Here is a 13,670-nt window from a genome sequence, read left to right as displayed (position 1 = left end):
CGAACCAAGCTTTTCGATTCATTCTATGTACCCGTGGTGGTCCACATTGTGTTTCGTGTATTTTCGTTCTCGTTTTATTTACTTTTTATACCCCCTTTTGACGTGCTTAAGCCATTTTATTTAAGTCATTTCTCGCTTAAACTAAAAATAAAATAAATTTCCACCGATCGTTTGAATTGTATTATTCGTTAACTTCGGTTAAAATAAATTCCGACCGTTCGGTCGTGCCGTAACCACGTTGGAAATCAAAAAAGAGGTAAAAAATAATATAATAATCAAAAAAATATTTTTTAGTAAAATAAAGCGAAAAATCAATTGGACGTTTTCTCTTTGGGACTTCTCACTCTTAATCGAATCGACTAATAACTAAAGTGGAACTAAGGCTAAAATCAACTCACCTAGTCAAGCTCGTCCATAAGAATAGTTTTTTTAAGTTTGTCATTTCAATTTCTTACTAAGTAAAATGGATCATTTTCAAGGTCCAACGCCTTAAAATGATCACCTCTTAAGTAAAAAAGAATCACTTGATAAGAAAGAACTACGTAGGTCTGATTTCCTCATCGCAATTGAGGAATACGTAGGAGCAAAGGGAAACACCCTTGTCGACCACAAAAAGAGAAAAATATAAAAAGGGTATAAAGGATATAAGGACATAAAAGGGAACATAAAAAATCAAAAGTCATGTTTGCACATTCGATTAAAGGCTGTCGTCCCTTGGGACGGACGTGTGGGGTGCTAATACCTTCCCCGTGCGTAAATACAACTCCCGAACCTTTCACTTAAAATTCGTAGATCGCGTCTTTTCCGGTTTTTCCAACGTTTTCCTCAAATAAACGTTGGTGGCGACTCTGCGCGTATTCCTTTCGTGGAACACGCATCCCGCGAGTCACGCGTCGCCCTCCCGCCGAAGGGTAGGTTGCGACATATAGTGTGTAGGTAAAAGTCATTAACTTCTACTTACTACTCCTAACTGTAGGTAAAAGTCTTTAATTTGTACCTATCATCTTCAACTGTAGGTAAAAACCATATAATAATAATAATAATAATAATAGTAATAATAATAAATCTTCAATGCTACTTACTTTTCATATTTTTTTTAAATTATCATGTGGAAAATGACATTTAAATTGGAAAAATATGTAAGTTATAAAAATAAAAAGAAACAAGGAAAAAGAAAAAAAGAAAAACCAATAGTATCGAGATAAAAAAAAATTGACAAATAAAAAAAATTGATTTTAATTATCTCAATGATAATCACATCATAAAAATAATAAAAATTGAAATTCATGCAATTACCCCTACCAAGTTTGAGGCTAGACTTTTATAATCATGCCTAATGGGCCAAAGACTGGATTCTTCTTTCTAGGAGACTTTTGTTCCTGCACGAGAAAGCAAGGTGATGAAAATAGCAACAGCTAAAACACATGATTTCTTATTTAAAACCGCACACATTGTTGCAATAACTAATAAATTAAACACCCCTTCAAAGATCGGCAATGGAAGGATTACAAATTATGGCTTCTGAAGATTTTAGACGAGCAAATACAGTGCAAGTAACAAAATAAACAAGGTTTAATTGTATTTTTAGTCCTATTATAGCTGTGTAGTTTTAGTCCCCTTACAGGTTTTTGAGCAAATACAACCCATCAAATTTCCAATAAATTTCTAACTAGTATGACTATTTCAAATTATCCATTATAAGAAAGTTGAGGAGAATTAAATTAATTTAATGTTAAAAGTAGAGGGGCTTGATTTGCTCACACAAATTAAAACTTAAGAGACCAACATTATACAAAGTCTAAATTAGAGGACCACAAGTGAAATTAAACAAATAAATAATATCATTGAGCAGCCTAGGGAGTATAAGAGGTTTTAATCTAGTTACACTGTTAATATAAAAAAAAATAGCCTCCAGTCATGAGACTTGAAAACCACCAAAAATAATAGCTCATATAAACTTTAAATTTCACAAAACAGAACTGAAGAAAGGACAATAACTATAGACACGTCTTGGTATGAGTGTCAATGATAGCACATCAGCAACAAGGCCCAAACGAATTGCGAAGAAGCCATTAGGCTGGGAGGATTACATTTACTAAGCAAGTCAAAAGGGCAATTTAGGGAATTACCTGTTAGTAGAATTAGCCTTCCTCTGTAGGATCTTGTTTTCTGATTTCCTTTAGTGTTTTTCTTGTGCGTGTCTCCTATGGAATATTCAGTTTGTTAGGTTTGCCCCCTCTGCAGTGAGCAGGGCTGTTAGAAGAATATTTTCCTTTTTTTTTGCTATAAATATATGTAAGGACAATGAGGAAGGAATGAAAATACATAGAATTCTACTTCTTACCTTGCTTTCTGGAGGTAGCCCTGACCTCAAATTCAGGAGCACTCATCAATTGGTGCTTTCATTGATCCCTCCTCTCCATGGCCAACAATACGCGTTCCCAGACTCTGTCCCGCATAGAAGAAGCCATTACTCTCCTAACCCAGAACCAAAACATCCTCACTACAACCCAAAATTCCATCCACTCTTGCCTCGACGATGTTACTTCTTGCCTTCACGCCCTCGAAACAGCTTCCCCATCACCCTCACCTCATTCACCTGCACCCCGTATGAACCTCGAGGTGCCCCGGTTCGACGGTACCAACACACTTGCATGGATATTTAAAATTAACCAATTCTTTGATTACCATCGGACTCCCGATGATGAACGTATTCAGGTGGCCTCATTTAACCTTGACGGCGTTGCACTGAGCTGGTTTCTGTTGATGCACCGAAACGACCAGCTACCTTCCTGGTCCTCCTTTCTTCAGGCACTAGAGCTTCGATTTTCCCTCTCCCTATATGATGACCCCCGTGGTGCGCTTTTCAAACTATCCCAACAAGGTACCGTCAACTGCTACCTTGCTAAGTTCGAAGCCTTGGCCAACAGGATTGTGGGTCTCCCTACCCTTTTCCTCCTCAGCTGCTTCATTTCCGACCTCGCACCAGATATCCGCTGCGAAGTCTTGGCCCTTTAGCCCTTGTCACTGGCCCAAGTGGTGGCACTCGCAAGCCTTCAGGAAAACAAGCTCACTGATGCCCGACGCTCCCCTCGCCCTCGACCATCTCCCCTGTCTACCCTACCCCCTTCATCATCTCCCCTGGCCCACCTACCCCCTTCATCTTTACCCCCTTCTTCTACTCTTCCCCCTCTATTTCCTGCCCCACCCAAGACAACCTACAAACGCCTTACCCAGGCCATGATGGCGTCTCATCGCGAGTGCGGACTCTGCTATAATTGCGACGAACGCTACGACCCAAACCACCGTTGTCTCGCCAAATTTTTTCTCCTCATCGCCTCTGAGGATGATGACAACCCCCCTGACTCACCTACATCACCCTCTCCTTTACCTAGCCCCACAGACCAGCCCTCAACCCCACACTCAGCCCAACTCAGCCTACACACTTTATCCGGCCAACCTGCCTTAGCCACCCTTCGCATCGTGGGCTCGATCTCCGGTCACGATGTCGTCGTCCTTGTTGATGGAGGCAGTACCCACAACTTTATCCATGATCTTCTGGCCCATTTCCTCCACTGGTTTACCCAACCTGTACCTCTGCTGGTGGTTATGGTGGGCAATGGCACCGAGGTCACCTGCGATAAGGTTTGTCGCGACATCGCCATTGTGATTCAGGGGCACACCTTTACCCTAGATTTGCATGTAATGGCTCTTGGAGGGACTGATGTCGTGTTGCGCAGCCTAGCTCCAACTCTTAGGCCCAATGATGACTGACTATTCATACCTTCAAATGACCTCTGTTCACCATGGGCGGCCCATTACTATCTAGGGCGGGCTAGACACTGGCCCATCTGAAATATACCATGGCCAGGTGCGACGACTGATGGCAACACAGCGAGTAGTGGCTCTCTTCCACATCCACCTGCAGGAACCTGGGCCTATTGCTGCTAACACCTCCATTCCTCCACCTGTACATCGTCTTCTCCTGGCATATTCTCCACTTTTCCAAACACCAGCAACTCTCCCACCCTCACGGCCAACAAACCATGCTATACACCTTGAACCCAACACAAAGCCCGTCAACGTTCGCCCATATAGGTACCCTTACTTTCAAAAGCAAGAAATCAAACGACAAGTCAAGGACATGCTCCGACGACAGCACATTCACCCAAGTCGGAGTCCTTACTCTTCTCCGGTACTCCTAGCCAAGAAGAAGGATGGAACATGGAGATTTTGCGTTGACTATCGTGCTTTAAATGAGGTCACGATTAAGGATTGCTTTCCCCTTCCAACAATCGATGAGCTCCTTGATGATCTAGGCCATTCCTATTGGTTCTCGAAGCTGGACCTTGCCCAAGGTTTCCACCAAATTCGTATGGCTGAACCAGATATTCCAAAAATGGCTTTCCATACTCATCAGGGCCACTATGAGTATGTTGTCATGCCATTCGGCTTCTGCAATGCACATTTACAATTTCAGGCCACCATGAATGATTTATTTCAGTCGTTCATCAGAAAATTCCTATTGGTTTTGTTCGATGATATCCTAATATATAGCCGCAATTTCCAGACTCACCTGGACCACCATGAACGCTTTCTTCAGACCCTTCAACAGAGTGCCTTCATCTCAAGGCATCCAAGTGCATTTTTGGGCAGCGACGCATTGAATACCTCGGACACTTTGTATCTTTCAGGGGAGTGGAACCCGACCCTTCAAAGCTTCAAGCCATGCAACAATAACCAACCCCGACATCTCTGCGGCAGCTCCGAGGATTCCTTGGTCTAACTGGATTCTATCGATGATTTGTCAAGAATTATGCCCACATCGCAGAGCCACTCACTCGCCTATTGTGAAAAGACCAATTTGTGTGGTCTCCCGAGGCACAATCAACCTTCGACGACTTGAAAGCAGCTATGACCACCACTCATGTCCTATCCCTCCCGGACTTCACGATTCCGTTTGTAGTGGAAACCGATGCCTCAGGGACAGGCATGGGCGCCGTTTTGATGCAGCGCGACCATCCAATTGCCTACTTTAGTAAGCAATTCTGCCCCAAATTGCTTTATTCTTCTACATACATCCGCGAGTTGCACACCATTACCTCCGCCGTGAAACGCTGGCAGCAATACCTATTGGGCCATGCTTTTGTGATTCTCACTGATCACAAAAGCCTGCGAGAACTGATGATGCAACCAGTGCAAACTCCTGAATAGGATGTTTATCTCGCCAAGCTCCTGGGATATAATTATTCAATTCAATAAAAGGTCGGACATAGTAACATGGTGGTCGATGCACTCTCGCGTCAGACAGATACAGACCATACAACATCAATGTTTTCTATCCTATCCATACCTCACCCAAAATTCTTGGACGATTTGAAAAGAGAATTAGCCTCATCGGAGGAATTTAATGACCTCAAGACGCGTGTCACCAAGGATCCCCAACAGCATCCCGCGTTCATTCTCAGAGATGGCCTTTTACTGTACAAGGGGCGCATTTGGATTAACCGCGGCAACAATTTCATTGCTCTTCTCCTTGAGGAATTTCACAAGTCTCCATTGGGTGGCCACATGGGCTTGGCCAAGACCCTCAGTCAACTAAAACAGAGCTTTTACTGGGAAGGTATGCGTCAAGACATGCAACAATTCATTAAACAATGTGTGGATTTCTTGCAAACCAAATATATTCCTCAGAAATCGGTGGGGCTCCTCCACCGTCGCGACTATGATAGGATTTGGCTCTGGATTTCATTATCGGCCTTCCCAATTCTCAGGGAGTCACAATTATCATGACTGTAGTGGATCGTTTCTCCAAAGGAGCCCATTTTGGGTCTCTTCCCTCCCATTTCACAGCTCACACAGTGGCCCAGCTTTTCATTGACTCGATTTGCAAGCTTCATGGGTTTCCCCGAAGTCTGATTTCTGATCGGGATCCTATCTTCATCAGCAAATTTTGGAAGGAACTTTTCCGGCTTTGCGGCACAAAACTACGAATGAGCACCGTCTATCATCCACAGACCGATGGTCAGACAGAGGTGCTCAATCGTGTGTTGGAGCAATATTTACGTAGCTTCGTTCATCAGAAACCAAAACAATAGAGTAAGTTTCTCAGTCTCGCTGAATGGTGCTACAACACCACTAGTCACTCATCAACTAACCTCTCTCCCTTTGAGGTCACATATGGCAAGCCATCATCGGCAATTACAGACTATCTTCCTGGATCATCTTCAGTGGAAGCAGTGGATTTTCTCCTTTCCTCTCACCAACATTTGTTTGAGACCCTTCGCCGGAAACTCGAACATACTCAGGCGAAGATGAAACATCTTACAAATACTCATCGCCATGAAGCCACTTTCAATATCGGAGATTGGGTCTATGTGAAGTTGCGACCTTATCGCCAGACTTCCATAGCTGATAAGTATCAGAAGTTGAGCAAACGTTTCTGCGGCCCCTATCAGATCACTGACTCTATGGGCAAGGTAGCATATCGAGTCACACCACCTCCATCATCCAAAATCCATCCCGTCTTCCACTACTCAACTTAAACTTCATCAGGGCCCCATCACTATAGAACAATCCCTTCCTCCAACTTCTTGGGACAACAACCCCGTGATAGAACCATTGACCATAATGGACCATAAGTGGGATACTAGCGAGCCACCACAGCTGTTAGTTCTGGTTCAATGGGCCGATTTGCAGCCTAAAGACTCCATGTGGGAGAATTGGGCCGAACTCAAGACTCAGTACCACCTTGAGGACAAGGTGTTTCTTGATGACGTGAGGAATGATAGCACAGTAGCAACAAGGCCCAAACGAATTGCGAAGAAGCCATTAGGCTGGGAGGATTACATTCACTAAGGAAGTCAAAAGGGCAATTTAGGGAATTACCTGTTACTAGAATTAGCCTTCCTCTGTAGGATCTTGTTTCTGATTTCCTTTAGTGTTTGTCTTGTGCGTGTTCCCTATGGAATATTCAGTTTGTTAGGTTTTCCCCCTCTGCAGTGAGCAGGGCTGTTAGAAGAATATTTTCCTTCTTTTTGCTATAAATATATGTAAGGACAATGAGGAAGGAATGAAAATACATAGAATTCTACTTCTTACCTTGCTTTCTGGAGGTAGCCCTGACCCCAAATTCAGGAGCACTCATCAGTCAAATTGATGACAGAGGACATCCCCTTCTAATAATCTAGCATTTAAAGATCTGATTCAACATAAATATACCTCAATATTGGCCTATTATGTAAAACTGTATTGTAGGAATCAGGAAACCAGTTGCAACATTATTGTGTGGAAATGAAAACATTATTAAACCAAACCCTTGAAAAAATGGTAGCAACACATAAAAGTCACCAACCAACCTGGACGATAGGTAATGGGATTTTTTCCTTAACTTCATGCACAATGTTGGCCTATGCTTCCACCGCTGCCTAAAATCAACATACATGAGCAATACAGTTGGAAAAATCATTGACCAGATAATGGACATGTGATGATAAATACACTTCAGCCATGGCAAGTCCAACATACTCCAAGAGAAAAATCAAATAACAAGTAGAAGGAGCTTGCATTTTTTATTTTAAATAAAGCAATTTTCTCATACAGTAACAAGTACAAGGAACTTGCATTTTTTATTTAAAATAAAGCAATTTTCTCATACAGTAATAAGTACAAGGAACTTGCATTTTTCAGCCATGGCTATTAACTCACATTTGCATTAATATTTGAGAAGAAAATATTCAATTAAGAGAAGTTGATCACCTAGAAGCCAATTAGAACACAATCACCAACGACCAAAAAGACGTTGAGTGCATGTTGCTCATGTATATCCTCCCACACAACATGCTCATCGGAAATGTGTAGGCCCACCATGAAAGTGAGAATCTGCAGAATCAAATCCAATATTTGTAAGAAAAATCAACATAAAGGAATAATAGCCAATGATATAGATATAAAAGTGTAGCTTACTTGAATCCTCTGAAAAGATTGACCCGGACAGCCTGAAAAAGCATATGAGACTAACAAGCAACTTAAATATTAAAATGATTGATTGTGTTAGGAAAAAAGTTGTGCAAACTATATTAGCCTGGCCCATTTTTTAAGACAATGAAAACTTTGCAAAAACAATGGTTATGCATATTTAAAGTACAGCTGCAGAATTAATTCAGTACCCCGTCAATCATGGGCATCAGTCCAATGGCCCTGGCTCGCAGGAAACATCCAGGAAGAACTGACTCCTATCAAAACAATGCAGAAAAATTCTTAATTAAATAGCCATTATGGAACTAAGTTGTGGTTATAGAAAGCTTGAGTCAGATTTTATAATGTAAGCTTCAATACTAAATATCATAAACTTCCAACAATCCGTGATGCCTCTGTTCCATATTAGACTGTTGTAGCTAATCCCCCATAAACTGAAAATTTTGTGATCAATTCAGATTACAGACATTGATGGTGATGAAGAAAAATTAAGAGTCAAAATTTTAGTGATAAACTAAATGAAACTGAAAATCAAGTCAGTCATTAGAGTACAAAAAGGTATATAAGTAAACATAATTTAAGAAGTTTAAACATCAAAAAAGCCATTTGAAAACATCTATAATTTCTTTACATTGAGAAAAATAATCGTTCTTGGAGAAGTAACTACCATCAGTAAATTCACAAACTAAAGAAACATGAAATTCAGACAATGTTTAAATGATATAATGAAGTAGAACAATACTTCTTGGAGCTAGCATTATTTAAGTGAAGAAGTTATTAGAATTACGTACCCACTAGCCCTTGAGCCACCTATGGCACTTTGCTATTTTTCACTTCAACCATTACTAATATATATTTTGTCAGTTTGTTTAAGAACATCAGGTAAGCATTTCTCCACGATTGCCAAAGTGGTATTGTACCTATTAAGCCCCAAAAGCCTGTGAAGAATCCTAACCCCAAGCTCATGTATAATGCTTCATAGAAAACTGAATTGTCCTCATCACCATGAATTGCTGGTCCTTGAGGCTTTGTTGCTGGTCCTTCCTGTTGGGCATGAGGTTTTTCTTGGAGTCAACAAGTGTACATAGAAAATTTTCTTCTATTTTTTTAATTTGTCTTCTGTTGTGGGCTAGAATTATTGAATCATGGTTTTTTGTTAGGTTGGGTTTGAACTTCCACTGAAGGGAGCTCATCTTCATGGTTCAGGTGGTGTTTTTAAGTTTAATTTCTTGTGTACCTGAGAATAAGGCAAATATATGGTACATTAGAATTGATATCTTCTCCCCCCTGTTCATTGTGAAATAGATATCTTCTCCAGGAGAATTTCCACTCCCAACCAGATTCTCCAAAGATCCCCATGCTTGCCACTGTCTTTAATTTTTGGGATGATATTTGATATAATTTTGGGTATTTGTATTTAAGAGTAATTCCATCTCCCACCCAAGAGTCTTCCCAAAATAGGATTTGATCACCACTGCCCAGTTTCCAGCGAAATTGGTTATTGACAGCAACCATGCTGCTGTGATGAATAATAGATCTTAAGTCAGACCACCAAGAGGAAAAAATCTGCTTAGGAGGGCCCTCTTCCAAGCCTCTCCAACCCCTGTACTTTGAGGTGAGTATTTTGCTCCATAGATGATCCTGTTGCTGGAACATCGACCATTTCCACTTCATAAGAAGAGCTCTATTAAAAGCCATCCAGATTGGGCTGGTAAAGACTTTGTCTCTATCAGAAGTTATAGACTTTGGAATACCATGCAATTTTCACAATCTGGTGTAATAACTCTTCATAGGAATGAAATGGGCAAATTTTGTAAGTCTGTCAACGACAACCAAGATGGTGTTGAACCCATGAGAAGCAGGTAAACCGGTTATGAAGTCTATAGCAATATCTTCCCACACTTGTGATGGAATGGCTAGTGGTTGCAATAATCCTGCAGGTAGAGAAGTTGCTATTTTAGCTCTCTGACAGATGTCACAACTCTGCACAAAGCTGTTTACATCCTTCTTCAATGATGTCCAGTAGAATTGGCTTGCAATTCTAGTTGTAGTTCTTTTTATCCCAGCATGCCCCCTATGGGAGAGTTATGAAATTCTTTCAGGAACATTTGAATCAATTCTTTTTCCTCAGGAATTACTACCCGATTCTTCCAATACAACAAATTACCCTTGATTGTGTAATTTGTCTGTGATTCTGGTTGTTGTTTACACAACTGTATCAGTTCCTGCAATGCAACATTCTTTATAGTGGCTTGTTCAATCTTCTGCAATATACTAGCTTGAGGTTCAGACCAAGACAGCATCATCATTCATGACAAAGAATCAGCAGCTAGATTCTCCTTTCTGGCCTTGTATTCAATCACACAATCATATCCCAAAAACCTGTGTAACCACTCCTATTGTTCAGGTGTTTGTAGGGGTTGTTCCATCAATGATCTCAAGCTTTTTTGATCAGTTTTGATAATAAATTTGTGTCCCAGCAAGTAGTGTCTGAACTTAGCTATAGCTTCAACAATTGCTAACATCTCTCTAAATTAGTCAGATTTCTTTTGCACTCTAGGTGCAAGTTTCTTGGGAAAAAAATGCTATTGGATGGCCATTCTGATGTAATACTGCTCCAATACCAGTGTCGGAAGCATTAGTTTCCAGAATGAAGGGCAGCTGGAAATTAGGAAGAGCTAACACTGGAGCTGAAGTCATGACTTTCTGCAATTGAACAAATGTTGTCTCTGCCTCTGGTGTCCACTTGAATGCTTCTTTTTTAAGTAAATCTGTCAATGGTGCAGCAAGCTTTGGATATCCTTTGATAAACCTTCGATAGTAACCAGTGAGGCCTAAGAAACCTCTTAGCTACTTGATATTGAGTGGTGTAGGCCACTCTAGAACTGCCTGCACCTTAGTAGCATCCATAGCAACTCCTTCACCTGAAACTATATGTCCCAAGTACTCTATCTCCAATACACCAAAAGAGCATTTAGACAACTTAGCAAACAAAACATTTTCTTTCAATACTTTGAATACAACCTCTAGATGGCATAAGTGTTCATGCCATGTGGAACTATATACCAATATATCATCAAAAAACACTAACACATATTTCCTTAAAGCATGTTGGAAAATATGGTTCATCAAACACTGAAAAGAAGTCGGAGCATTGGTTAAACCAAATGGCATTATTGGGCAAAATTTTGACTATGATAGGCAAAATTGCCTTATTGGCCAGAATTTGTTTATTGTTGCAGTGAAATTTTCTTTTTCTGCTAGTTTAAGTTGATTATGGATGTTGTATTTTAATTGAAATGTAGATAATAGGCTTTAAAAGGGTTTAAATACACTGTGGATAATTTCTGTATGCTTTTTTTAAGGCTTATCATTTACTACTGCTAATTGGTGTTGCTGTGGAAGCTCTTTGATTATAGCAACTCCAGGTATGTTTGTACGGTCTACTATCTTTATATGTATTATGATAGACTACTGTTTTGACATTTGTCGTAGCATTTATATACACATATACTGCTGTATTTGTTTGGTAGATAAATTGTTGTATTTGTTTGACTAACTTATCTAAGATCAATTTAGTATTTGTCAATAGTACTTGTCCCCTAAAGCTATCTTTGAAATCCAGCTTGTGCTGTTGACACACACACACAGGCACACGCACACACACACAGCCACAAACCCACACAGGCACACACACAAACACACACACACACACAGAGCCAGACACTCAAAGACACACACACAGCCACAGACACACAAACACACACACACACAGACAGCCACCCACACCAACATAGACACACACAACCACACACACACACATACACAAACACACACATAGCCACACACACAGAAACACACACAACCACACACAGAGAAACACACCCACATCCACATACACACACAACCACACACACAGAAACACACACACACACACACACCCACACCCACATACACACACACACACCCACACCCACATACACACACACACAGACAACCATACACACACACACAGACACCATCAGCATTTTCCTATAATTTTCAATAAATTTCCATCTTTCAATTTGTTAATCAGTGCCCTTAAGTGGTATATGTTATACATGTTTTTTTTTATCAGCAAAGATAAGTATATATATATATAGATAATTGAGTACCAGAGGTACTGAAATACAATTTTTGTTGCCCAAGCTAGTGGTTCGAGATTAGACTAAATGGAGTCTAAAAAGGAACCACAGCCAGCCCATAGACCATATTAATGGAGTCAAAAAGCTGCAGTGAAAATTTTAAAAAAAAAACAGAAAACCTTATGTCAAACCTTATTAATTTGAACTTGTGCTTGTACATAAGTTCAATTAATTTAATTTTAAAAGCTGCAGTGCTTATTTTTCCACCCACATACTGCAGATGCTGCAGAATTTCTGCCTTAAATAAGTTGTAGTGCTTATTTTTGTAAACGCTGCAGTGCTTGTACATAACTTCAATTAATTTGAATCTGCTCTGCAAATGCTGCAAAATTTCTGCCTTAACCAAATTAGGATTTTCCACCCAGAAACCATCAATTTCTGCCTTTCTGGAAATTGGTCTTTCAGAGGTCTGGGCAATCGCAGTTTGAATCTGAAAGTTACATAAAGAGTTGGATGCAGAGTTCACAACGCGATGTGTATCTTGGAGCCTACCTAAATGGGTAAGTCACAAAATAAAAAAATTTAATTAATGTTTACTAATGTACTAACCCATTATAGGTTCCACTGCAGCGGACACTGGCAGATGGTGGTCATCCTGCCCAAGGAACACTTAGTTGTCTGGTTTTGTTCATTGCATAACAGGCCAGACAACTACCTTAAGGGGATTATTAATAGGCTAGTGTTGTTTTCAATACATTTGCATTGTAATACCTCAACGTACAACACCAGTTTTTAATTGTTACTCATATGGAACAGTGCTATCAAGGGTCTTGATGATGCTCCACAGCCTAAATCAAAGGCTCCTGCTAGGTGGATTGTCGTCAAGGTACGTCATTTACATAAAACTTCTACTTATATATATTTCTTTATGTGTCTGTACACTAGTTGTTTAATTAATATCCAAATTTCATTATGTATTTAGTGTAATAGACAAAAAGGAACTACTGAGTGCGGCTACTATGTCATGCACTGGATGTCCACCATCATTTTAGGAACTTTTACAAATAATTGGGAAGTGGTAAGTTTATTTCAAAGAAAATCGATTTATTTATAATTTGTATTACATTATTAACTTAATATGATTTATTTAATCATGCAGTATTTTAACGACCCTAGACCATTGGAGCCTGAGAGATTAAAAGCATTGCGGATCCAGTGGGCACAGTTTTATCTCCGAATTAGAGATCAGGCCTAGGATTTAAGGACATTTTTTAACATTTTTTACATTTTTTACATTTTCTATGTAACATGAACATTCAATTCATTTGTTGATAGTTCTTTATAATATATAAATCAATTATTTGATGTTTATTATCATTAAAATTGCTTGAAAGCAGAATAAAATGTTTATTTGCTGTGAATTGGGCCTTCTGAAATTGCATTTGACAGGTACAATTTTGGGTTTACTGTAAAAACAGAAAGTATATATAAAAAATATATTTGAAAACAACATCGGTTATTAACAAAAACCGATATTAATATAATAACCAACATCGGTTATAATAGAAA

The 13,670-nt window shown here is 39.8% G+C and overlaps 1 protein-coding gene across 1 annotated transcript; it reads left to right on the top strand.

Annotated features, from left to right (window-relative positions):
* The first annotated feature begins 5,280 nt into the window (after nucleotides 1-5,280).
* On the top strand, nucleotides 5,281-5,793 carry LOC114416066. The gene has a single exon (XM_028380942.1). It carries the CDS (start codon nucleotides 5,281-5,283, stop codon nucleotides 5,791-5,793), a length of 513 nt encoding a protein of 170 aa, XP_028236743.1.
* Nucleotides 5,794-13,670: the final 7,877 nt, after the last annotated feature.

This window comes from Glycine soja, chromosome 6 (genome assembly GCF_004193775.1).
Source record: "Glycine soja cultivar W05 chromosome 6, ASM419377v2, whole genome shotgun sequence".
Taxonomy (NCBI): Eukaryota; Viridiplantae; Streptophyta; class Magnoliopsida; order Fabales; family Fabaceae; genus Glycine; species Glycine soja.
This window is presented reverse-complemented; position numbering and strand designations above follow the sequence as displayed.

Bases quoted from the DNA above. Each gene is read 5' to 3' on its own strand.
- LOC114416066 (XM_028380942.1), top strand. From the start codon at position 5,281: ATGGTGGTCGATGCACTCTCGCGTCAGACAGATACAGACCATACAACA.